This window comes from Marmota marmota, unplaced genomic scaffold (genome assembly GCF_001458135.2).
Source record: "Marmota marmota marmota unplaced genomic scaffold, marMar, whole genome shotgun sequence".
Classification (NCBI taxonomy): domain Eukaryota; kingdom Metazoa; phylum Chordata; class Mammalia; order Rodentia; family Sciuridae; genus Marmota; species Marmota marmota.
The window spans coordinates 41,632,362-41,660,108 of NW_026000108.1; the positions used below are offsets into that span (position 1 = coordinate 41,632,362).

The 27,747-nt window shown below is 36.5% G+C and overlaps 1 protein-coding gene across 1 annotated transcript; it reads right to left on the reverse strand.

Moving 5' to 3' along the window:
- Window positions 1–2,510: 2,510 nt before the first annotated feature.
- Window positions 2,511–21,542, reverse strand: Pdcl2 (phosducin like 2). The gene is given in 5 exon segments (XM_015481820.1): window positions 2,511–2,691; window positions 11,223–11,431; window positions 14,464–14,607; window positions 20,769–20,859; window positions 21,416–21,542. Coding segments are annotated over 5 exon segments (723 nt in total). The 3' UTR covers window positions 2,511–2,539.
- Window positions 21,543–27,747: the final 6,205 nt, after the last annotated feature.

The following is a 27,747-nucleotide window of genomic DNA, read 5'->3' on the forward strand; positions in this document are numbered from 1 at the left end:
CAGGTGTAGTGGCAAATGCTTGTCATCCCAGCTGCTCAGAAGACTGAAGCAGGAGGATCATGAGTTCAAAACCAGCTCCAGCAACTTAGCAAGGCCCTAAGCAACTTAGGGAGACCTGTCTCTACATAAAATATAACAAAGGGGGCTGGGGTTGTAGCTCAGTGGTAGAACTCTTGCCTGGCACATATGGAGCATTGGGTTCAATCCTCAGCATCACATAAAAAAAATAAAAAATAAATAAGTAAATAAGATATTCTGTTCATCTACAGCATATATATACACATACATATACAAACAAAGGGCTGGGGGTGTGGCTCAGTGGTTAAGTACCTGGCATTCCATCCCAGGTACCAGAAGAAACAACAACAAGAACAAAAAATTCTTTTCATCTTCAGAGTTCCTTGAGTCATAAATTCAGCCAGAGAATGTTTGGCTTATAACTGAGATTGGACTTTCAAACTGAATGGACTTAATAATCTAGAGTGTGCGCAAAGACTTAAAGAACATGTTCAAACTGAATTTAAGGGATTTTTTGCCTGGTACTTCTTAAATTTTAACATACATGCCAGTCACCTGGGGATTTCATTAAAATGAAGATTCTGACTCAAGTTTCTAAGAGACAGGACCAGAGATTGTGCATTTCTAACAAGTTCCCTGGGCTCATTCTAGCTAGGACCACACTTGACACACAAGGCACTATAAAGTCTAGTCAGGAGTTTCAGTAGAACAGTTGGCAAGAATAGATAAAAATATTAGACTGAAAAATATGAAATACCCACTTCTGTAGGTCAAAAATGGTTGAATATTATTGGCCATTTAAACCTCTTAAGTCTCTACTGATTCAAATAAAAATTTGTTTAATACAATGGAGATCTATTTTCCCCACATCCTGACAAATATTTATATCCTACTTTAATGAGAATGTGTCAATGAAGAAGTGTATGGAAGTAGCAGTAAGCTATGTTGGTAGGCATGAATCCTTGCTAGAAGAATGTACGTGTGCATATGGCAGAAGAGCAGGGCTGGAATAGCAACCAGTCCTGACATCCTATAATTTCAAGATTTTTACAAATGTTAAGGTCTTTAAAACCTTGTGGATAAAAACTTCTGCTTGGTGGATCTTAGTTAAGAGGGAAATATGCACTTTTTATTTCAGCTTTCCTGTTAATTTAACTTAAAGAATCTTTATTACATTTAGGGTGACATTTTGCACCTGTTTCAACTGGAAGAGAATATAATGTTCATATTTATATGTATTAGGTGGCATTAGAATTACAATGTAACTTTATAATAATATGCCTCTTCCTTTCATTTCTACCACTGTTTTATTATGAATATGAATTTATCCATCAGTTTTAAGAAGTTTTGGTAGTCTAGGGGCTATGGTTGTGGCTCAGCAGTAGAGCACTCACCTAGCGGGTGCAAGGCCCTGGGTTCAATCCTCAGCACCACATAAAAATAAATAAATAAAACAAAGATATTGTGTCCAACGACAATTTATTTTTTTAAAAAAGGTAGTTTTGGTAGTCTACATTCTCTCACAAACATAATAAGTTTGTGAGTGATATTTTGGAAGTGATATTCATTATTACACCAAGATAAGACATTGTGCTGGTCTTCTTCCATGTCCTAATACTATTTACTTATGATGTTTTCTTCTGTGATTACTATTAAAACACAGATTAGTCCCACAATACATTCTTCTCACCTCCCCATCTCAGGATTTAGAAACTTACATGTCATAGTACTGCTCTAAGTTTAATTATTAGCAAGAATTTTAGTAATTTTCTAACTTAATAGCAGAACTATTCAAAGCAATAATAAGTGGGGATGTTTTTACATACTTTTCAGAGGACTTAAATTGCATTATCCTATTCAGTGGTTTATTTTTTAAATAGGTAAGAGATTTCATAGAAAAAGCATATAATTATAAATTTAAGAATCGTTACCCAGGGCCCATAAATAATAGATTTAAAAATATGTTGACTGACTTAAATGAAATTTCTTTCTTTCTTGACCTGGATTGAACTCAGGGGCACTCAACCAGTGAGCCACATCCAGCCCTATTTTTTGTATTTTATTTAGAGACAGGGTCTCACTGAGTTGCTTAGCACCTTGCTGTTGCTGAGGCTGGCTTTGAACTCATGATCCTCCTGCCTCAGCTTCCCGAGCCACTGGGATTACAGGCCTGTGTCACCACACCCAGCTAAATGAAATTTCTTAATTTTTTCATAGGTCGCTTTGGAAGTGAATAGGCAACACAAGAATTTGTAATCTTTGTTTTTTTTTTTTTTTTCCCAACAGGGGTCAGAAAAAGAATAACCCATGGGAAAATACCAAGGGGTTAGTAGAAATTCTTATTTGTCAGAAAGAATGAATATTCTAAAATACCAGAAAATTTTTGAAGTGACATATAAGCTATAGTTCTAACATAAAAAAATGAAAATAAATATATACATTCTCTAATCTCTCATTATAAAGGCAGGAGTAAATAAAGCATTCGGTATACATATACTTTAAAGCAATTTATTAAATATTTCTATTTGGTATCATTATCACTGTTGGAACTATCACTGTCATAAATAGAAGTGTTTCTAATTGAAGATACCATCATATCTTCAATGACTTTCTTGGGGTTTTCTTCTAACTCAGTCTGTATTGCTCCAACTTCTGCTAGCTTCCATTCAAGTTCTACAATTAAAAAAAAAAAAAAAAAAAACATCATTAGACTTGGATGGAAATCTTGGAAAAATGAAAAGAAGAATTTCTGATCTATAGAAAATAAAAATTGACTAATAATATTAATGTGCAAAGAGTATATATTTAAAACTGTATTATAGTGAAAGTGTTACAAAATCAGAATACACATTGGATACAGCAAAGTTATATTTTATTTAAAGGAAGAAAGTATGGTTAAAATGTTTACTTTTAAAATGGCTGAAAATAAATAAGTTTAAAAATTCAAACTGAAAAGCTATGATGAGAAGAACAATGAAGTAAACCTGAGGAAAACTGAACATGATGAAGATAATACTTAGAAAAAATAGAAAAGCAAAAACAATAGGGATGACCAGCAAAGTCAAAATCTGAATTACAAGACATATCTCATTCATGAATGACCACACTCACTGTTAATAGAATGTCACCTCTCTAACAATCTATAAATGATTTTAATAAATATTCCACAGTATTTTTCACTGAATTTGACTAATTCTAAATTATATGAAATTCTCAAAGTATTCCTAGAGATAATTAGATTATTATAAAGCTACAGTAATTACACAGTGCTATATTAATCTAGGGATAGACAAAAAGACTTAGAGCATAGAGGAGACTTCAGAAACTAACCCAAGCATTTTTAAGCTGTTAAAAATGGTACAGGAGCCCAGGCTAAGGTGGCACATACCTATAATCCCAGTGGCTTGGGAGGCAGAGGCAGGAGGATCATGAGTTCAAAGCCAGCTTCAGCAATTTAGTGAGGCACTAAGCAACTCAGTGAGACCCTGTCTCTAATAAAATACAAAATAGGGCTGGGAATGTGGCTCAGTGGTCGAGTGCCCCTGAGTTCAAGCCCCAGTACCTCCCCCCCAAAAAAGATATAGGAAACATTAAAACACTTCACACCCATTTGGATGACTATTATCAAAACAACGAACAAAGTGTTGGCAAGGATGTGGAGAAATTGGACCCCCCTGTGCACAGTTTGGTAGTGTAAAATGGTGCAGCCACTATAGAAAAGAGTGTGGCAGTTATATATGATCTGGAAATTCTACTTTTGGGTATATACCCAGAAGAATGAAGAAAGGGACTCCAATGGATATTAGTACACTCATGTTCAGAACACCATTATTCACAATATACTCCCAATAGCCCAAAGATGTCTATTTACTGATGAATGTATGAACAAAATGTGATATTATTTAACCTTAAAAAGGAAGGAAATTCTAATACATGCTACAACATGAAGAACCTTGAAGACATACAAAGTGTAGGACAGTCACAAGAAAACAAATATACAATTCCAAGTATATGAGGTACCTAGAGTAGTCAGATTACTATGATTTAGAATGTCAATATACCCCCAAAATTCACGTGTTGAAATCAGAACCTCAGGATAATGGTATCAGGAGGTGGCCTTTGGGAGGTGACTAGATGATGAAGGCAGAGCCCTTAAAAATGGCTTTAGGGCTGCCGCAGACACCATTGCTGCCATGCCAGAGTTCTTTTCTCTGGGCACTCCAGCACTACCTCCGATGCTACCTCTAAGGTCACTGCTGCTGACACCCAGAAGTCTCTTTTCCAGTCCACTGCCACCTACACTGCTACTGCCAAAGCCTGGAGGTCTTCTTTCTGGGTGCTGCTGCCCACATGACTGCAGCCACTCACTGCTGCCACTGTAGACACCACTGCCCCCCATTCACGCTGCTGCTGCCCTCCACCCCGCCCCAGATCGCCTGGGTGAGGCTGCCCACACAGCCATAGGTGCAACCGCCACTGCAGACACTGTTGCAATACCATTGCTGCTGACCCACCGCCTGCTGCCACCAACCATCGCCACTACTACTGCTACCACCTCCTAGAGGACTGCTGCAGGGAAGACTTTGGTTTGGTTGCACATGGCTGCAACCATCTTGGGGCACTGACCAGGGCCTGGGGCCAGGATGCTAGGAGGCATACCATCACAACAGCACCTGTCTGGGGACTCTGCCAGGACTTGCAGGTCCAGTGTGGGGGTGCCTGCATGTTTGGAGGCACCTGAGGTCTTCCTGCTGGGAGTGCTAGTGGCCCCTATCTTCCTGTGCATCTCAGGTTTTCTCCTTTGCATGGGTGTATCCCTGGTGGTTTCTCTGCAAGTAGGAGCAGCATTTAGATCTTGGAACTACACTGTGGCCAAGCCTGAGGTATCTGAAGCCCAGATAGGGTAGTGACTGGGTCTGTGAGGGCAGGTCTGGGCCTGGTAATCCAAAGAGATATTAGAGAGAGGCTGAGAAACTTTTGAATGCTGACAGAGATAGTTAACTTTCCAGCAAGATTTATTTTATTTTTCTATTTTCTTTACCATATTTGGATCAGGGTATTTTTTATGCATCAATGTATGGAGGACAATGATATATGAATGGTGTTTTGCATTTTTATTCTGTTTTTATATCTTTAATTTTTTCCCTTTGTTTATATTCTTCCTATCATTTTTCTGTTTTCTTGGTTTCTCTTTCCAGCTTTTCCCCAACCAACAGCCAATTTGTGTTAACTCCTCTTCCACTCTTCCTATGAATCTTTGCTTCTAGCTTTTTCTTCCTCCCTTGCAAACATTGCATACTGTGCTACTTCTGTTCTCTCGCCCACCATTTGAAATAGAAATCATTTTAGCAAATTTTCTCTTTATACTATAGATAGTTATTGAACTCATCATTTTGGCTTAATGCAAGAAAGCAATAGATGACTTAGTGAGAGCTATTCGGTTTAAGGCTATATATTGTTTATACTGGGTGCTGTTGATATTGGTCTCACCATTAAAGGTGAGGTGCTGGAAACCTTCAGGGACACTATAGGTCTACAGGGTAGAATTTGTGCTGCTTTAGATCTCTACTGCTAGATGGGAAAACATGCAAACAACATGAAAAAACAAGGGAATAAAATGCCCCAAACAAACTTAGATGCTCCAATGACAGAAGCCATAGATATCACAGTTGAAGAAATGTCCAAGAAGGAGTTAAGAATGTATATAGTTAAACTTATCTGGGAATTAAAGGATAGTATAAGGAGTGAAATCTAAGAAAAATACAGAAAGTGAAAGACCACTTCAATAAGGAGTTAGAGATTGTGGAAAAAAAGCAGAAATCCTCAAAATGAAGGAGTCAATAAACCAAATTATAAATTTAATGGAAAGCATCACCAACAGATTAGACCACTTGGAAGACAGAACCTCACACAATGAAGACAAAATATATAATCTTGAAATAGAGATGACCATGAAGAGATGATAAGAAACCATGAACAGAACATCCAAGAATTATGGGATAACATGAAAAGACTAAATTTAAGCGTTATCAGAATAGATGAAGGAGCAGAGATACGAACCAAAGGAATGCACAATATTTTCAATGATATAATAGCAGAAAATCCCCCAAACCTAAAGAATGGAGTGGAAAATCAAATACAAGAGGCTTACAGGACCCCAATGTAGAAAATTACAGCAGACCCACACCAAGACACATTATAATGAGAATGAATAACATATAGAATAAATATAAAATCTTAAAGCCACAAGAGAAAAAAATCAAATTACATACAGGGGGAAACCAGTCTGAATCTCAATGGATTTCTCAACCCAGACCCTCAAAGCTAGGAGGTTCTGGAATAATATATTTCATGCTCTGAAAGAAAATGGATGCCAACCAAGAATTTTATATACAGCAAAATTAAGTTTTAGATTTGAAGATGAAATTAAAACCTTCCATGATAAACAAAAAGTAAAAGAATTCACAACTAAAAAGCCTACACTACAGAATATTCTCAACAAAATATTCCATGGGGATGAACTGAAAAAAAAAAAAGTGAAAACCAGCAAAGGGAGGACCTACACTAAAGGGACATTGAACCAAATGAGAAACTAAGTCAAATTTAAAACCAGAAATAAGTCAAAATGACAGGGAATACAAATCATATCTCAATAATAACCTTTAATGTTAATGGCCTAAAGTCATCAATCAAAAGACATAGACTGGCAGATTGGATTAAAAAGAAAGACCCAACAATATGTGGCCTTCGAGAGACTCACCTAATGGGCAAAGACATCTGCAGGCTGAAGGTGAAAGGATGGGAAAAAAAAAAAAAACATATCACGCATATGGATTGCATAAACAAGCAGTGGTTTCTATCCTCATCTTAGATAAAGTAGACTTCAAGCCAAAGTTAACCAGAAGAGACAAAGAAGACATTTTATACTTCTTAAAGGGAGGTATATAACAGCAAGACATTACGATTACAAATATTTATGCCCCAAACAATGGAGCATCTACAAACATCAAACAAATCCTTCTCAATTTTAAGAATCAAACAGACCACAACAGAATAATACTGGGTGACACACCTCTCTCACCACTGGACAGATCTTCCAAACAAAAACTCAATAAAGAAACTATAGAACTAAACAATACAATCAATAATTTAAACTTAACAGACATATATAGAATATTTTATCCATCAACAAGCAAATACACTTTCTTCTCAGCAGCACATGGCTCCTTCTCTAAAATAGACCATATCTTATGCCCAAAGCAACTCTTAGTTTAAAAAAAAAAAAAAACAGAGAAAATACCTTAAAACCTTGCATTCTATCAGATCACAATTGAATGAAATTAGAAATCAATGATGAAGTAAAAACTAGAAGCTACTCTAATAAATGGAGACTAAATAATACCCTATTGAATGGATGGTAGAAGAAATCAAGGATGAAAAAAAAATCTCAGAGGTAAATGAGAACACTGATACAACATCAAAATTTCTGGGACACTATGAAGGCAGTACTAACAGGAAAGTTTATTGTACTGAGTGCATTCATTAAAAGAATAAAAAGTCAACAAATAAATGACCTAACACTATATCCGAAAGCCCTAGAAAAAGGACAAATCAACACCAAAAGCAGTAGAAAGCAGGAAATAATTAAAATCAGAGCTGAAATTAATGAAATCAAAACAAAAGAAACAATTGAAAAACTAACTGAAAAATCCAACAAAACAAAAAGTTGGTTCTTTGAAAAAATAAATAAAATAGATAAAACCCTGTCCATGCTAATGAAAAGAAAAAGATAGAAAATTCAAATTACTAAAATACATGATGAAGAAGGAAATGTCACAATGGACATATCTGAAATACAGAAGATAATTAGAAACTATTTTGAAAATTTATATTCCAGTAAAACAGAAAATATAGACGACATCAACAAATTTCTAGAGATATATGATCTACCCAAACTGAATGAGGTCATATACAACTTAAGCAGATCAATTACAAGTAGTGTAATAGAAGATACCATCAAGAGCCTACCAACCAAGAAAAGCCCAGGACAAGATGGATTCTCAGCCAAGTTCTACAAGACTTCAAAGAATAATTAATAGTAATACTGCCCAAAATATTCCATGAATATGGAAAAGGAGGGAATCCTTCCAAACTCATTCCATGAAGCTAATGTCACCCTGATACCAAAACCAGACAAAAGACACATCAAGGAAAGAAAACTTCAGACCAATATCCCTGATGAACATCAATGCAAAAATTCTCAATATTGGGCTGGGGATGTGGCTCAAGCGGTAGCACGCTCGCCTGGCATGCGTGCGGCCCGGGTTCGATCCTCAGCACCACATACAAACAAAGATGTTGTGTCTGCCGAAAACTAAAAAATAAATATTAAAAAATTCTCTCTCTCTCTCTCTCTCTCAAAAAAAAAAATTCTCAATAAATTTCTGGCAAATCAAACACAAAAACATATAAAAAAGTGTACCATGATCAAGTGGCATTCATCCCAGGGTTGGTTTGACATACGGAAATCAATAAACGTTATTCATCATATTAATAGACTTAAAAACAAGAATCACATGATCATCTCAATAAATGCAGAAAAAGCATTTGACAAAATATAGCACACCTTCATGTTCAAAACACTAGAAAAACTAGGGATATTAGGAAGATACCTCAACATTGTAAAAGCTATATATGCTAAACCCAAGGCCAACATCATTCTAAATGGAGAAAAATTGAAAACATTTTCTCTAAAAATTGGAATAAGGCAAGGATGTCTTCTTTCACCACTTCAACATCGTTCTTGAAACTCTAGCCAGAAGAAAGAAATTAAAGAAATACAAATAGGTAAAAAAGAATTCAAACTATCACTATTTGCTATGACATGATTCTATATCTAGAAGATAAAAAAAAAAAACCCACCAGAAAACTTCTAGAACTAATACATGAATTCAGCAAATTACCAGGATATAAAATCAGCACCTATAAATCAAACACATTTCTATACATCAGCGATGAATCCACTGAAAGAGACATTAGGAAAACTATCCCATTCACAATAGCCTCAAGTAAAATAAAACATCTGAGAATCAATCTAACAAAAGAGGTGAAAGACCTACAATGGAAACTACAGAACACTAAAAAGGAAATTGAAGAAAACCTCAGAAGATGGAAAGATCTCCCATGCTCCTGGATAGGTAGAATTAATATTGTCAAAATGACCATACTACCAAAAGCATTATACAGATTTAATGCAATTCCTGTTAAAATCCCAATGACATTCTTCATAGAAACAGAAAAGTACTCATGAAATTTATTTGGAAAAATAAGAGACCCAGAATAGCCAAAGCAATTCTTAGCAAGACATGTGAAGCAAGAGGCACCATAATACCAAGCCTTAAATTATACTACAGAGCTATAGTAACAAAACCAGCATGGTATTGGCACCAAAATAGACATGTAGACCAATGGTTAGAGGACACAGCGACAAACCCACATAAATATCGTTATTTCATACTAGACAAAGGTGCCCAAAACATTCACTGGAGAAAAGATAGCCTATTCAACAAATGGTGCTGGAAAAACTGGAAATTCATATGTAGTAAAATGAAATTAAACCTCTCTCTCTCACCTTGAACAAAAACACTAAAAGTGGATCAAAGACTTAGGCACTAGACAGAGACCCTGTGCCTAATAGAAGAAAAAGTAGGCCCAAATCTTTACCAAGTCGGTCTAGGTTCTGACTTCCTCAACAAGATATCTAAAGTGCAACAAGTAAAATCAAGGATCAATGAATGGGATGGATTCAAATTAAAAAGTTTCTTCTCAGCAAAGGAAACAATAACGTGAGGAGAGAGCCCACAGATTGGGAGAAAATCTTGACCACATGCACCTCCAATAAAGCATTAATCTGTGGGATACATAAAGAACTCAAAAAACTTCACACCAAAAAAATCCAAATAACCCAATCAATAAATGGGCTAAGGAACTGAACAGACACTTCTCAGAAGAAGAAATACATTCGATCAATAAATATATGAAAAGTCTTCAACATCTCTGGCAATTAGAGAAATGCAAATCAACACTACACTAAGATTTCATCTCACTCCTGTCAGAATGACAATCATTAAGAATACAGACAACAATAAATGTCAAGGATGTGGGTGGGAAAGGTACACTCATACATTGTTGGTGGGACTGAAAATTGGTACAACCACTATGGAAAGCAGTATGGAGATTTCTCAGAAAACTTGGAATGGAACTACCATTTGACCCTGCTATCCCACTTCTTGGTTTATACCCCAAAGACTTAAAATTAGCATTCTATGGTAATGCAGCTATGTCAATGTTTATAGCAGCTCAATTCACAATAGCTACTGTGGTCTTAATATAGCCAAAATTAGTTTTAGGGGTTGACAGAGTCAAAGAATAAATGTTAAAAGCAGTCTCTCAAGGTGGCTTTAACATGAGGATGAAATAAGATGATGTTTAGTTCTACAATATATGTTAAAACAGTTCTAAAAATAATGAATGAAACAAAAGGATGGCCTTAGGAAATAAAAATCATTAAATAAGATAAAAATATAAAGTCCTGTGGTGTGTATTATGATAAAATAATTGGAGATGTGGTCCCTGCACTTGTTAGGGAGATGAGACTCGCAATAAATCAGCAAAAATCAGGATAAAAAAATACATGGCATAGAGAATATACACTACAGAAAATGAATAGAGAAGTGAAAGACGAGTTATTAGTCCAGGATTACATAACAGAGTACGGAAATGAGGAGATCCATGCGCTTAGAGAGGAAGAATAAAGAAGGATGGGGAATTTTAGATAAAAGGAAAGAGCATATAACCAAGTAAGATAGCATGAGTGAGTGAGGTGCTGTCTGGGGTTGTGGCTGAAGAGAAGCTAGGGTACAGCTGGGCAGCACTGAGAAATGTGGCTGGAGAGGTAGACTCAGATGCTAAAGGGGAAGATTCTAAATTTTAGACAGGAAACAATTAAGGATTTTAAGCAAAAACAGTGTTATGATAAGAGTATTATTATAGGTAAATGAATCGGGAGACATTCAAGAAGGGACTAGAAACAAGGGGAAAATAACTTTTATGTTTTAAGGAAATAAACTTCCATGATACTTGTTCATCTATGGAAGTTTTCACCTGTAATTTTTATAAACAAATTTTTAAAATAACATCATTACCTTCTAGTTTGAGATTTATCCCTCCACATTCTACGATTCCAATGAATTTGCCTTCTATCTGACCACTTTTATAAACAAAAATTGTTGGTAAGCAATTGTCATGGTAGTGTTGAATACAGCTATTCACGATGGCTTTAACAAATTTAGTTTCTGGAAACTTTCTTGCTAGAAGACTAAGATGCTGGTTCACCAATAAACACATTGGGATGCTAAAAAAGAGAAATAGCACACACAATATATTTTAAAACAGACTACTCACTTCAGCCGAATAAAATAAGGAAGTATCTTTGTGACAAAAAGAATGTTTCCGTAGTTTTTCTTTTAATAGAAAAGTATATCCTCATCTTCCTCTACTGTGACCTAGCACAGATGAATGGAATGGAGAGTCCTCTGGTTTCCACTGGAAACATTACCATACCGTGGCCATGCAGTAGCTACCATGGGAGTCTGATGTCTGAGTTGGACAAACTACATTCAACTTAGTGCCAGTTCTCAGTTGGTAGGACACATGAAAAACCAAACAAACAAACAAACAAACAACAACAACAAAATCGTTGGCAGTTCAGAGTTGAAGTAAAGATATCCCAACTCTTGTCACCGTATTGCGTTTATCTTCATGTAATGAGATAATCACTTCCAAACTTCCTTGTTTCAGACAAGAAATTCTTGACTTTCTGGACCTTAACAACACTCCAACCTTTAGTCTTCCTGGAGTCCCACTCTACACCACATCCTGGTCCCCATCATCAGAGTTATTTCATTTCTCGTTAGCAATTCAAGACTGATTGAAAGAATGACCCAAACTTTCAATTTTTCCTGCTCAATCACTTCACTCCTGTTACACCCATTCTTCAATTAGTTCCCTCTCTTCCAGCTTTACCAAATTGTTCTGGGCTAGTTCCATCACCTTTGCTTTATAGTGCACGCCCCTTTCATTTCCTATGGTACTGTTCCTCTGTGGGTTATTAGGCTTCCCTCTTCTATTTTCTCATCTTTCCTTCTCCAAAGACACTTTTCTAATTTTACATACACATGTCAAGTCAATAAATTTTAGTTTTTTAAAAACTTCCTTTCTACTCTTTGTTTCTTTCTAGTAACCACTCTTTTCTTCTAGTCACAATCCAGATTGAAACAAACAAACATAAAACCATCTGTTTCTATGTTTTGTTCATCTCCCTTCTTGAAACACTCTTTTCTTTTGGCATAAGTAAAAAATACATGGCATAGAGAATATACCCTATAGATATACTTCCATGGTTCGCTTTCATTAGGTTCCTGCTAGTATCTAACTTTCTTCTTTCTTTGCCTCAGCTGTAGATGTATCTTATGATTATATCCTGGACTCTCTTCTCATTCCAGATACATCCACTGAACTCCTAACCATCTTGATATCAACAGCCAATGAATTTCATCTCCTTTACACTCCACCAAAAAAAAATTCTGATATTTCTCCAATATTTTATTAGGTTGGCACTCAGGCCTGCCCTTTCTTCTACAAGGTCTAATCGGGAATCCAGTAATATTGATTCTACCTCCTTATTTTATGTCTATCTTCTCCTGTCTTTGGCCTTTGCTCTATTCCCCTCATTTTTAAATCTAAGCCATGTCAGATTACCTTAAATCTCAAATCTTATTGTGTAAACTTGAGATTCTTCCATCCCCCCACATTGAAAATATGGCAATGGTTCCTCACTGCCTTCAGGATAAGTTCTAGACTCTTCAATGTGGCCTTCACTCGTGCCTGCCTAGCATGAAAGAGGCCCTGGGTTCAATCTCCAGTACACCACACACTCACACAAAAGTAATATTTTCTTTTACAGGCATGTTATCCTATCAAAATATGATAACTTTGTAATTTCAGGGCTATTATTTGCAAAGATTTCTCTAAGAACCTGAAGAGAGATGAAATTAATCAAAGATCGGGATGAAGACAGTAAGAGCAACTGTCATGGTATCTGGAATGGTTTCAATGAGAGAAACAGGGAAACATCTACTCTCCCGGTTTTTAACTATACGAGGTTGGTGAGGCCTAGGGATATTTAAGTTATAATCGATACAACTGGGCGTTTTAAAATTAACTATCAGGGAAATGGGGAAATACAATAGAATTGTTCTATTTAAAAGGGCCTAAAGAGACATGAAATATCTGTATGTACTGCATGATCTTTAATTGGCTCCTTGTATGTGTTTATTAAAGATATTTTGCAGTCAGTTGGAAAAAAAACATGAATAAGGTTTAGGTATTGTGGTTATCTAGAAGAATGCTCTTGAAGGAGCACACAGAATGCCATCCCCAATATGCCTTGCATAAGGATTATTTTGATCTGAATGTAACTAAGAAGATACATACAAGAAAACTCTCTTGGTCAAGGGCAGGATGACTCTTAATCATTGAAGACAACCCAGCTTTTATCAGCCCAGAGTAGCACCAGAGCCATCAGTACAGCAAATCTTACTATAATAAGTCCTTCTTTCCCATTAGTTTTCCCAAAATAATTGTCTCCCACAACATACACCACCCCTAGAAGCTCAAAGTCCCTTTCCTTTGTCTTGTCACTTTTCTAAAACTTGTTCTTTTGTTAAGATACTATATAAACTTCAGTTCTCAACATCCCTTTGAGTAACTCCTCACTGAGTTCTCTCCCCTTAATAGTTTTTTTTTTCTCTTGTCAATCTGTCCTTCCTGAGTTTAATTTGCAGGCCCCTGCCAATAAATCTAAGATAGAGGAAACAGGAATTTTCTTCCACTAGGCACCCTTATGTTTTGAAGACACATGCTGAAGAATTTAGGAAAATCACAACGCTGTGTGCAATTTACTTTGAACTGGTTCTGCATAAGCAAATTACACAATAGAAACAATGATATAAAAAAGGTACAATATTCATTGTTGAACCTTTGTGATGGGTATTTGGGTTGTTCATTTTAACATTCTCTCTGTTTCTGTATCTTTTTTAAATTTCAATAATAAAAAGTTATTTTTTAAATAACTACCAAAGAGAGTTTATTTCTCTGAAGAATTGTGACAAGTTGTTTAAATTAGAAATGAAAATATTTAAAAATACCTAAGCTTAATCCTTGAAGCCCATGATTATAAAGACTCCATAGATGTATTTATGTGAAACATACACATTTTTCTTTTCCTATGTACTCTTGGTTATATGCATTATAGAACCTTAAAACGAACAATGTCTTGAAAAGACATTAAATCATTACTCCATTCACATTTTGAAATGCTATTACCTTGATCTGTATAGATGAATTATAACCCATACATCTTTTTCTGCATTTGTGACTTCATTCACATATTGATTTCCAGAAATTTCTCTTAATTCACCAAATTTTTGTTTTTTCTTAAGTGCTTTCCATTCCTGTAACCGCTTTTCTCTAATTAAAAAAATAGTTTAGTTACATATGAAAATTGTTATATTCTTAAAATCATTCTTATACACAGTAATAATTTAAGACAATGTATGTCCATAGCAAATATTTACTATTTTTTTCAGCAAATACTTTAAGTGATAGGATAACCATTAATGATCTAATAAAGCCAATCTCTCTTCTTATATGGGAATTTGTGTTATCATAAGTACTGTTATTAACCCATTTAAGTAACATCCCAAGCTGCTTTCCAGTCCAAAGCCTTTGTGAATATTTATTATCAGTTTTAAGCATAAATTTATTATAGGTAAAGAGGAAGTAGAGGAGAGGGAGTAGAGGAGAATGATTCAGAGGTCAGATCAAACTGGGTTTATGCCAGTTTCAGTATTTAAATAGTAGCATGAACTTGGGCAAGTTATTTAATCTTTCTCAACTTCAGTTTCCCTAACTGTACATGGGAATAATGACCATTCTTGTAGAATTAAATGATATAACACATGCAAATTTCTTAGCATAGTGTCTGGCACCCAATGAGAATTCAATAAATTTTATGTATTTGTTCTTCCATAGAGAACATTATAAAACTTTGTTAAACAATCATCTCAAATTTTTCATACTTTGATGATTAAGCTGGTGAATGCTTGGATTTATGAAATAAACCCAGTGGTTTCTGACATGTCCAAATTTCTTTTTTCTTTGGTGGTGATACTGGGGATCACACCCAGAGGCATTCTACCACTGAGCTACATTCCCAGCCCTTTTTATTTTATTTTGAGACAGGAACTTGGTAAGTTGCTAAGGCTGGTCTTGAACTTGTGATTCTCCCGCCTGAGACTCCGGAGCTGTTGGAATTTCAAACGGGTACCACTGCACCAGAAAAGTTTCTTAACATTTACTGATTCTACGCCTCTTAGGTTTGCTGGGGGTATTTACTTCCTCTCGCTCCCCTTCTTTATGTGTTAACTGTATTTTCTCATTTTCTGTGTTCTTGATGTGCTGTCATCTGGAGCCTTGCCTATCTTCTAGAGATTGTCTGGCTAACTCCAAGAAAAAGTAAACACCTGCCAGAGAGTAGTTCTTCAAATGCAAACCAGCCAGTCCAGAGTACCTAGCTCAATCACCTTCTTTATCCGGCTGAGCCATGGCCCCTGCCCTGGGACCAGACAACTAGAGATAACCCTACAGCCCACAGCCTACCAAAACCATTCAAACTAGCCAGTCCTGAACCTGCAGAAACCACATTGAAGTCTCCTTCTGACTCCTGACCAATTCAGGTACTTTCCCATGTGGTCCTATGTGGCATGGCGTGATCCCTCCTCTTGGGAACTGTGAATGACAAACTACCCTTTCAAAGCAGCTAATAAAAACAAAATCCTGGGTACATTTTAAAGCACTCTGCCTTTCACACATTAGAAACATGTCAAGTGAAACCTCTCCCTTTACATAACAACTGATCCAAGCAAAATAAAGGCTAAGTGGGAGTGCTGAGGCGAATAGTGCAGGGCCAGGCCCTCTCAGAGTGTGCACATCGAAGCCCTTCCATTTGCCTTCTACTGGCTGACATGATATAACCTGGATTTATTCCAAAAGTCTTTTGGGAACCCTCCTATTTTGGGACTGAAGATTTAGTATCACGCTCACTAACTTGCCTCAATTTGATCTCGCTGGTTTAATATCATTCAGAAATTTCAAAATGTTCCTGTTCCAAGGATGGCACCATGCCCTATTCGGTGGAACAATTCACAACTGCTTCTCTTCCTTGTCCCCTGTTTCACCTTCTTCTCCACCCCCTCCTCCTTTCTTTCTCTTTGGAATTGGGCTGGGGAGAAAGGTAAACACCTGGGCTAGTTTTGCCATCAGGAAGTCACAGTGTTCAATGGCCTGCATTTTTTCACCTAACAATCATATCAGTTGGGATTCAGTTGCATAAACAGAAAGCCCTCTGGCTATTTTAAGCAGAAAGGAGCTTAATCTGGGGAATTATGTGCTTTGCAAATCTAATGGAAAGACAGAAGAGTAGGCTCTAGGCTGGGCAACCAGGAATGACTCCCAGAACATTGCAAAACTGGTCTGCCAAGGCTCCTTGCTGCAATCCAGACACTGGGGAATCTGGAACTGCTGTTCCAATTATTGGCCCTAGTGTCAAATTAATCTGAGACTCAGAAAGTCGCAGTAATAGCTATTGTCTCTAGAAACCCATATCCCCAGCAACAATCTGAGGATGAGAAACTGCTGCCGGAATAATGGTTCCAAAACCATGATGCAAATTCTGGATTAGTACCAGCTAAATGAAAGCTTTGTGTGCTATGACTTCTTCCCCCACTTAATTTAGCTCTTACTTCAAATAGCCAATGAATGTGGACATCATATCATTATCCATGTTGCATCAAAGACTGAGAAATGTAATTTCTTTTCTTTTTTTTTAGCTTCTGCAGTACTGGAACACACGCCACGAGAAAGAGGAACATATGTCAAGGCAGCCAAATTAATGCATTTGCCACAAAAATATGCTGCAGATATGACCATGGCTACATATAGATCTTTCTTCATATTTTAAGCTTTAAGAGCTTCTAAATTGATCCACTTGTTATTTTACAGCTAATCACCTATACAATAGCATTTGTCTCTTCTTTTTTGAATATTATATCTTACATTTCTTTATCTTGTCCTGAGGCCTGGTTAGAACCTACAATATCATTATAGCTTCCTATTCTGGGGCTCACAGGAAGACCACACTTGCCAGCTTCCTTTGCAAATAGATTAGGATCATCAGACTGGATTATACCCAATGGAACCTGAGTGAAAGTGACAATCCATTTCTACAACTCATCCCTAAAATGTCCCTCTGATCTTTCACACTGAATCTCTGATTCACATGGTTGGACATAAAAGAGTTTTAGATGATGTAGCTCCTAATGAAAAAAGCCCAGACCACAGTCATTGCCAGGAAAACAACTGCTCAAGAGAACTATAGGACAAGGATCAAAAAGTTGAGGAATGATCACTACTATTTAATCCAAACACACTTTTAACATTCTAAAATAAACTATGTATCCATTTACAGTTACTCCCTCTTTGCTCATTCCAAGACCTGGCATCCAAGAAGCTGCTTTCTGTTTATATGGCCTTTGTAACTGGTTTCTTTCCCTTGAAATGATGCTTTCAAAGTTCACCCATGTTATAGAAGATACTGATACTTCATTTTGTTTTATGGCCAAGTAATATTTCTTATTCAGATATACCATTTTTGCTTATATTTTTGTCAGTTCATGAATACTCAGTAGTGTCTACTTTTTGTCTTGTGAATTACATTGCTAGGAATATGAGTTTTGTGTTTTCAGTTCTCTTGAGCATACACCTAGGAGTGGAATTGCTGGATCATATGATAGCTCTATGTTTAAGCTTTTGAGGATTTTCCAGAATGTTTTTCATAGTGGCTGCACAATTTTGCATTCTCACTGGCAATGACAAGGCTTCTAATTTCTCCACATCCTCACCAACTTCTGTTACTGTCTGCCTTCTTTGTATTATAACACCTTAGTGGGTATGAAATCATCTCTCATTGTGGGGTCTGCCCTCTGATTGTTAAGTGTCAGAATTGAATTGAATTTCAAGATACCCAGTTGATATCTGGAACTGGTTAGTCTGGGAAAAATAAATCCTATACATTTCATGTCAGAAACAATGTGAGTAGCCTGACATGGTGGTGCATACCTATAATCTCAGCAGTTGAGACGGCCAAAGCAAAAGGATCACAAGTTCAAGGCCAACTTTAGCACCTTAGAGGGACCCTCAGCAACTTAGTGAGATCCTATCTCAGAATACAAACATGGAGATGTGACTCAGTGGTAAAGTGCCCATGGGTTCAATCTCCAGAACAACAACAACAAAAAGTAGTGTGAGAAAAGCATACCAAAAAAGTAAAATAAACTGAAATGAAAAAAATATACTGGAGAGCTTCCTAGATTTGAGCAAGCAAAAAAAAAAAAAAAAAAGATAAACTTGAAGATAAGAAAATGGCAATCATTAAGTCTGAAGAACAATAATGAAAAAAGTAAACAAAGACTAAAGGACCGATGGGATACTGTCAAGCAGTACAACACATACATTGTGGGAATCCCAAAAGGAGGAGAGAGAGAGAAAAGGGCACTTAATAAATAGTTGAAGAAATAATGCCTGTAAACTTTCCAAATTTGAGTAAAGACAAGGAACTAGAAATCCAAGATGTCCAAGCAGGACAAACTCAAAGAGCACACATCATGACATCATAATCAAACTGTCAAAAGGCAAAGACAGATTCTTGCAAGTAGCAAGAGAGAAGTAAGTCATTACATATAAGAGATCCTTAATAAGACTATCATCCAATTTCTCATTAGAAAGTTTGGAGACTAATTAAAGTGCTAAAAACTGTCAACTAAGAATTCTATATCTGGAAAAAAATACTATGCTTTGAGAACAAAGGAGAAATTAAGAAATTCCTAGATTAAAATAAAAAGAGCCAACGGAGTTGTTACTAATAGACCTGTCCTAAAGAATATGCAAAAGGAGTCCTTTCAACTGAAATAAAAGGGTGCTAGATAGTAATTCAAAGCCTTAGAAGATAGAGAACATTGGTAAATTTAATTAAATAGAAAAATACAAAACTAAGTATTACTATACTTTTGGGTTTTAATTCCTTTCCCCCTATATGATATAAAAGGCAAATGCATAAGCAATAATTATGAATCTATGTTAATGAATATACAATATATAACAATGTAGTCTATGACAATAACAATATAAAGGGACAGAGATAGAGAGGTATAAGGTCTAAGTATTTGCAGTCTTTTGGATTTAAATTGATATTATTTAAACTAGGTCATTACAGGATGATATTTTCTATCCTTAAGATAACCACTAAGAAGGGCTGGGGATAGAGCACATGCACAGGGACCTGGTTTCAATCCCCAGCACCAAAAAACAAACAAACAAACAAACAAAAAACAAGATAACCACTAAGAAAAGAAAAAAAAAAGGAAATTAAAATGGCACATAAAATGAAAATCAGCTAAATGTAGAAACAAAGTAGTAAAGAAAGAATTGAAGAACAAAAAGCACTTAAGAGGACTGGGGATGTAGCTCTGTGGTAGAGCACTTGCCTAGAATGCACAAGGCCCTGGGTTTGATCCCTAGAGCAGAAAACAACTACAACAACAAAACAAATAAAAAATACATAAGAAATATAGAAAACCGATAGTTAAATAGCTGAAGTAAGAACTTCCTTAATCAATAATTACTTTAGATGTAAATTAATCTGTTTAATCTCCAATTAAAGGCAAATATTGGCAAAATGAATTTTTAAAAAGTTCTAGGTGGGGCACAGTGGCACACTCCCAGCAGCTTGTGAGCCTGAGGCAGGAGGATCTTGAGTTCAAAGCCAGCCTCAGAAATTTAGCAAGGCCCTAAGCAACTCAGCAAGACCCTGTCTCTAAATAAAATTCAAAAAAGGTCTGGGGATGTGGCACAATGGTTAAGTTCCCCTGAGATCAATATCCAATACAAAAAAAAAAAAAAGTTGTAGCTAGTCCCTCTGGAAACTAGCCTCCATTCTAAAGCTATCTAAGTGGAGACCATCTACCAACTGTCATCTCATTAGCTACCAAAGGCTTTCTGGAAGGCAAATCATGACTACTTTTTATTGGCCTTTTATTGCTATTTTCTGATTTATTCAGAGATAACTTGATAAAATTTCACTCTATGTTACTGGATGATTTTCTATTTAAGCAAAGGCAAAATGATTTTTAAAAGATCTAATTTCATCTTATAGGAAGAGTTTTAAAATTTGGGTGAGTGGGTTGCTGGGGATTGAACTTAGGGCACTCAACCACTAAGCCACATCTCCAGCCTTATTTTTTGATTTTGTGTTTTTATTTTTTATTTTATTTTATTTTATTTATTTTTTTATTTAGAGATAGGATCTCACTGAGTGGCTTAGTGCCTCACCATTGCTGAGGCTGACTTTGAACTTGGGATCCTCCTGTCTCAGCCTCCCAAGCTGCTGGGATTACAGGCGTACGCCACCACAATTAAAAATTAACTTTATTACATTAGGACAAAAATTCTTAATTTTGCTCTTATAATTCTTCTTCATTTAAAGATACATAAGTAAACAAAATGAATCACTGTACCTATATACTTCAATAGCTTTCATATCTTCTTCATCAAATTCATCTTCAGCTTCTTTCAACTGTGCAAGAGACATCTTTTCATATGGTTTCACTAAAACAACATAAATGGTAGGTAATCAAGTTGTTTAAAAATATTTTTATTTTTCAGTCAATATCTAGAAAAAAACAATATCTTAGGTAAATGAAGATCAAGAATACCTTTAAATACAACTGAAACAGCCCCCAAATAGTTTACACATTGTGGAAATTACATTAAAGGGTTTTTTTACATCCTCAAAGTTCATAGCACTGATAGGTTACATGTAAAAATAGGAAAAATTAGTTAGACCCCATAAACTTAGACTCTCCCACAAGTACCTGGAATTCTTGACAAATAATATATGCTATAGGAATTATCAGGATAGAAGGTAATCACAAAGTAAAGAGATATGGTGGTGGAAAAGTCTCATTAAGTTATATAATAGCATGCTTCAGCTCTGTTATTAACCAGCATATGATTTCCATGTGAATTAGCCATTTTAGGTGTCAGTATCTTAATTGTGAATGCCTGGGTGGGGTTTATATTAAGTTATTTCTAGTGCCTCTCTTCTATGTTCATGAAATACATTGTCACCACCTTCACTGTATTATTCCCTTCATATCCATACCCATCGCTTCTTTCTGTAAACGTAAAACCATTTCTTCAATTTCATCTTTTGGTTCCTCTTTTGGAGGAAGAATGCCAAAATCTCTTAAAATTTCATTCCATTCAGTATCTTCATTTGGGTCCTACATAAGAGAAAAGAAAATCTGTTGACATAGTCATTCGTTTTAACATGTGTTTGTAAAGTTGACAGATAATATTGCACTTGCAAGTATGCAGTTATTCATGAACTCTACAGAGAGTTTTGAAGAATTTATTGAAGTGGGCTACTTCTTCCCACTTCTTGGCACTAATAGATTACATACTTTGATAAACAGGATACGTCTTCTAGCCTCAGTGCTACCCTGAAAATTTTAATAAAAATATCACTTTAGGGACAACCTGCTGTCAGGTTCCCTCTCACCTTGTGAGAGGTGTCTTCTTCTTTCTAACTTGAATAAATCCTAATCCTTTCAAAAATATCAATTTAGGACACATATCAAATGCTAAGGAAGTGAACTTATGAGCCATAGAAAATTCACTGATAATTTCAGTGGGCAGAATTAATTCACATCATGCACCAATATAATTAGGTTATCTTTTCTATATAAGCATTCAAGACCTTCAATTGAACCTATTTCTATTTTCAGCTATAGCTTTATGGGACTCTCACTCATGGGTTAAATCTTAGAAAAAGCTAGGGGTCTTTCTACAGTTTAATTTCTATCCCACCATCATTTCTTTCTATGAAAGTTAGCCTTATTCCCTCAGTATCCTTATTTTCACTGAGATTTTATCTGCAACTTTTTTTTTTCCAGAAGTTGCCTACCATATGTAAGCTATTGTCTCTCTAGCCTGCTATCCACATCCTCTGACATTTTCAGGAGAGAATTTTATACATGAGTGAAGACCATGGCATCCAAAGTCTAAGATGGCTTTGAATAATCTCTTTAATTATGGATGGAGCAGTGGCTTGATTCTAACAAATGAGTGTAGTAAAGGTAAAGGAATGTAATTTGTGTGATTACATTCTGTAAGATGATAGCTACCATCTTCACTAACTTGCTGGCTGGACTGGATGAAGCCAACGGCTATATTGTGGTGTCTTATGGAGAGAATCATGTAGCAAGAAAACATGGCCAAGAATAAATTAGGAAGTAAAGTTTTCAGCCAAACAACCTCAAAGAGCTAAATCCTACTTACTACCATGTAAGTGAACTTCGAATGAGACCCTGGCTCAGTCTGATACCTTGATTACAATCAATTGTCTAAAATATTTTTAAAGATAACCTTTTAATTGTCTGGTTGAATTTTTTTGTCTCCAGTTTTCTGCAGTTTTGACATGATGCATGGAGGTGTATATTTCTTTGCATTTGGTTGCATGGGTTCACTGGATTTTTAAAGCTGTAGGATAGTATCTTTTAACACTCCTGGAAAATTCACAGAAATTATTTCTTCAAATATGCCTTGACCTCTTTCTGTTATTTTTTTTTTATTTCTATTCTTCTGGTCTGAAAAACCCATTCACTTATATTTTTTATTTCATTTGTTGTGGTTTTAGTTTTTAGAACTTTATACTAGGGTCTTCATCAAATATTTTGTGGTAAAATGTATATAACATAAAGTTCATCATTTTAACCATTTTTTTTTTAAATGTACAGTTCAGTGGCGTTAAGTACACCCACACTATGGTGCAACCATTGCCATTATTCATTTCAGGGTCTTCCAACCTTTTTCTTTTTCAAGACTTTTTTTGACTGTTGGGGTCCCTTGTGATACCATATAAATTTTAAGGCAGGTTTTTCTATTAATGCAAAAAAAAGTAGGTGAAATTTGACAGGGATTGCATTGAATCTATAGATTCTGTAGGTAGCATAGACTTTTCAACAATAGTAAGCCTTCTACTTCACAAACTTGGGAATATATTTTCACTTATTTAGGCCTTCTTTAATTTCTTTGAGCAATGTTTTATAGTTTTCTATATAGAAGTCTCTGGCCTTCTTGGTTAAGTTTATTCCTAAGAATTTTACTATTTTTGATGCTATTGTAAGTAGAATTGTTTTCTTAATTTCCTTCCAGAGTGTGAAGTTACTACATGGAAATGTCTTTATCAAAATCTCAAGGTGACTTTTTATAGTTTTCTATTCCAAGTATTATTATTATTATTATTAATTTGGTACAAGGGATTAAATCCAACGGTACTTAACCACCGAGCCACATCCCTAGCTCCTTTTTAAATTTTTTTTATACAGGATCTCACAGAGTTGCTTAGGGCCTCTTTGTTGCTGAGGCTGACTTTGAATTTATGATCCTCCTACCTCAGCCTCCCGAGCCACCGGGATTATAGGCATGTGCCACCATGCCCAGCTACAGCAGATATTTTGAAACAAGTCTTTATTGATTTTTAAAAAGAATAAGCAAGGGCTGGGATTGTGTCTCAGTGGCAGAATGCTTGCATCGCATGTGTGAGGCACTGGATTCGATCCTCAGCACCACATAACAATAAATAAATAAAAATGAAGGTATTGTGTCCATCTACAACTAAAAAAATATTTTAAAAAAAAAGAAAGAAAGAAAGAAGCATTGTTTTCTAACCGGTTTCGACCATTCTAGTACCTCAAGTATCTACAAGTCTGTTTTTGTTGGTTCATGGTTATTGTTCCTGTTTTTCCTTATGTGCTTGGTTACTTTTGACTAATTTCTGCTTTCTATCCTTGAAAATTTATTGATGGTAATTCCTTAAGACCTCAGATAAAGATGTCTTCTGTCACAAGGGATTTAAATTTATTTCTTCCAGGCATTCAGGAGCACTACAGAATGTAAGTCATTTATATCAAATTCACAATTTGAGATTTGCTGGACCACCCAACAATGAACCTCAGATTGCAAAGCCATGTGAAAACTGTCTTGGGCCAAAACTTCTTGAGGACAAGTTATATCCTTGTCCACTGAGCATCAAGACAACCTTCCCTGAATTCCCCTAGGCATGAGTTCTAGTTTACCCTGCTATTAGTTCCATCCTTTGGTGACCCATACTCTTTGGCTACTCCTCACCCTATGATTATACCTATGACCATAATACAAACTGTTAATGCCTTCAGGGTAACAGTAGGGAGCTTGTAGGGCAGGAAAAAAAATTCTCTCCATACTCTCAGTTCTTAAACGGGACAGACTCCTGTAATAAAAGACCAAATTAACAAGAGAAAAGCAAACAGAAGTTAGTTAACATGTATACTTCACGTATACATGGTACATATAAGGGAAAATGAGGTGGCACATGTAACTTCTTCAGCTGAAACAAAGGAATAAGGCAAGTTATGGGAAGGTGACCACAAAAAGCATGATAAACAAAGGTAGAGTCTACCATGCAGATTCAAGTTGGTACCCTCTTCACTGATGAGATTCCCCTGTGGTGATACAGAATCATTCCTCTCTTCCTGGAACAAACATCTTTCCATATGGAGACTTCCTTTGTGAATGTAAACTTCCCTACAAAAGGATAACTTCTCTGTTTTCAGAGCTTTTCCTGTGTCTGCTGTTTCTCCAAATAATCAAAGAAATCTTTAAGCCAGAGAGGCACAGTGACTTACTAGCTGGATTGGATGAAGCAAGCTGCCACATTGTGAGGTGTCCTATGGAGAGAATCATGTAGTGAGAAAACATGGCCAAGAATAAGTTAGGAAGTAGAGTGTTCAGCCAAGCAGCCTCAAAGAGCTAAATTCTACCTACTATCTTGTAAGTGAACTTGGAAGTAAATTTTTCCCCTGTTGTGCCTTCGAATGAGACCCTGGCTCAGTCTGATATCTTGATTACAATCAACTGTCTAAAAGATTTTTAAAGATAATTTTTTAATTGTTTGGTTGCATTTGGTATAGTCTAGTCTCTTGTGTCACATTTTAGAGTAGCTTATTTTGGTCTCCTATAAACTCTAAAAGTCTACGAGTTTCCACACTTTCTCTTTGATTTTTTATGTCATCATTTCTTACTATCATGCCACCTCTTTGATGCTTTTAGGGGATTCCCTTTGATGCTTTTAGAGGATCCTTTAACAAATGGAGTTAGTTGCAGTAGGACTTAATGTAACAGTCAATGTCCTATAGTCTGATCCCATTTAGAAATTATTGATGACATATTTTTGTTATTTTTAGATATACGTGACAGTAGAGTGTATTTGAATATACCACGGATGAAAATTTATCTAACAGAAATAGGGAGCACAATCTATTTCCTCAAACTATAATGGCATTTTATCATGCCAGTTATCTCTCTTATTCCCTCATAGTAAGCTTTTTTACAACAGGTCCATATTGAAAACATAAATGCTCTATAACTGGCCTTTGAATAAATCAGTGAATTAAATAAAGAAAGCAAAGTTAATGTGCTGTCAACTTTATTCTCAATTACATTGCAGCTAAATTCCTAAAAAGCAGATGCAAATCAGGACAAATCCATAATTTTTTTTGCACACTGTATAAAATGTACTTGCGAGGAATTCATTATTAACATGAAAAGACTATCCATTAAAACTTTTATGTAATTTATGTTCAAAATATCCTAATATTTTGTATAATATATACAAATACCAAAATCCCAATGGTTTTAATTTCAGGGAGCAGGTGGGAAAAGCTGTTTCTAGAAATTGGAAAGTGAGAATTTTATTTTGCTAATAAAAGAAAGAAGGAAGGGAGGAAGGAAGGAAGGAAGGAAGGCAGGCATGCAGGCAAGCAATCACAGGCTCCTGGTAAATAAAGAAGTTTTAACAAAGGAGGAGTCTTCTAAGGAATAAATGGAAGTCTAACAGATTTTTGATGATCAGGTAGGCAGGAAACTTCTGGAATAGTGAAATCTTTAGGATATGTTTGACTATTAAGAGTCTCCACTTTTCTGTGTGAGCCACATCCCCAGCCTTTTGATTTTGAGATGGTGCCTCCCTAAGTTGCTGAGACTGGCCTCCAATTTCCCATCCTCCTACCTCAGCCTCCCAAGTTGCTGGGATTACTGGCATGCACCACCATGTCCGGAGCTACTCTCTAAATGGGAAATTGTGTGGCTGTAGGATTTCCAGGACTCAGGTGCGAACGACAACACTCATCAACTCTAAACAACAGAAGTCCTGAATGTTGAAAAACTGGAGTTTTCCTGGGGCTAGTTCGGATTTCTCTCAAAACTAGACAGAGACGCAGGCAAAATTGAGCACTTAACAAGAACAAGGTTAGAACCCAACCCTAGGAGCCGCCCTTCCTTCGGCCCAGCTAGGGATCTCCGCAGGCTGCTCCAGTGCCCCGCAGTCGGCTGCGCCTCTCACCTGCATGGTACTCTGCTCTGCCCCTCAGGTGCTGGCGTCGACCTGTCACAGGTGAGGATGGAGACGTCAAGCCTCCTCCAGGCTGGAAGAAGGCCCCTGCAGGCTCGGCGGTTTCTAACGCCCGCCGGCAAGGGGCAAGAGAACAGGACTTGTTCCCCTGGTGCGCAGGTGACTCCGTTGCCAGGCAACCCAGAAGCCTAGTCTAGCCGGCAGCTTTGGGTGCTGATGCATCTTTGGGTCCTGGAGCATCTCCCTCAAGCAGTGCCTGTTTGCTGTGTGGTGCTGATGCTGTGTTCCTCCCACCCTTCCCTTCACCCCCACCATCGCCAAATCAACCATTGTTTTCCAGTCTCTCTGGTACCTTTCAACTCCTGAGTCCTCTCTTCAAAGAGAAACAACAAATTCTTGAGGTGAAGAATCTTTCACAGGGGTTCTTAATCTGGAGACCATAACCTGTATCTGGATGAATTTCAAGCAATGTCGAACCTCTAGATCCCTCTTGTACACAGAACTTTAATCTATATGTACATTTTATTTTCTGAAATTAATAAACAAAACTTTCATCTAATACTCAAATGGGGCGACAAGCTGCCCGAACCCATCTTAAAAACTCACTGCCTTAAACGAAACCCACTACTTTAGGAGACAGACACTTTTAGGTAGGAAATCCAGATAGTTGGGTTCCTTGTTGGTGACATTAAGGAAAGGGTATTTACCTGGAGCTGCTAGGAACTTGGGGGAAACACTTGGTGGTCATTCCCATGTTTATGCACATGGTCCCAGAAATATGCTCAAGAAAAATTTGAGAACAAGACAAAAATGTTTTTGATCATAGTTTTAAACTTGGGTTCAGCATTGGAGTGCTTCAACTGTAGTGCCTGGATTGCTTCATTTGTAATACCCATGAATCCTGATCTCCTAGTAGCTGGTATGTTCCAGTTTAGATCCAGAATGACCATCCGCCCCCTCCCACACACACACTCAGAAGCTCATGTGTCAGGCAATGTTGGGGGGTGGCAGGAAGTGGGTAGAAAGAAGTCAGTCACTGGAGA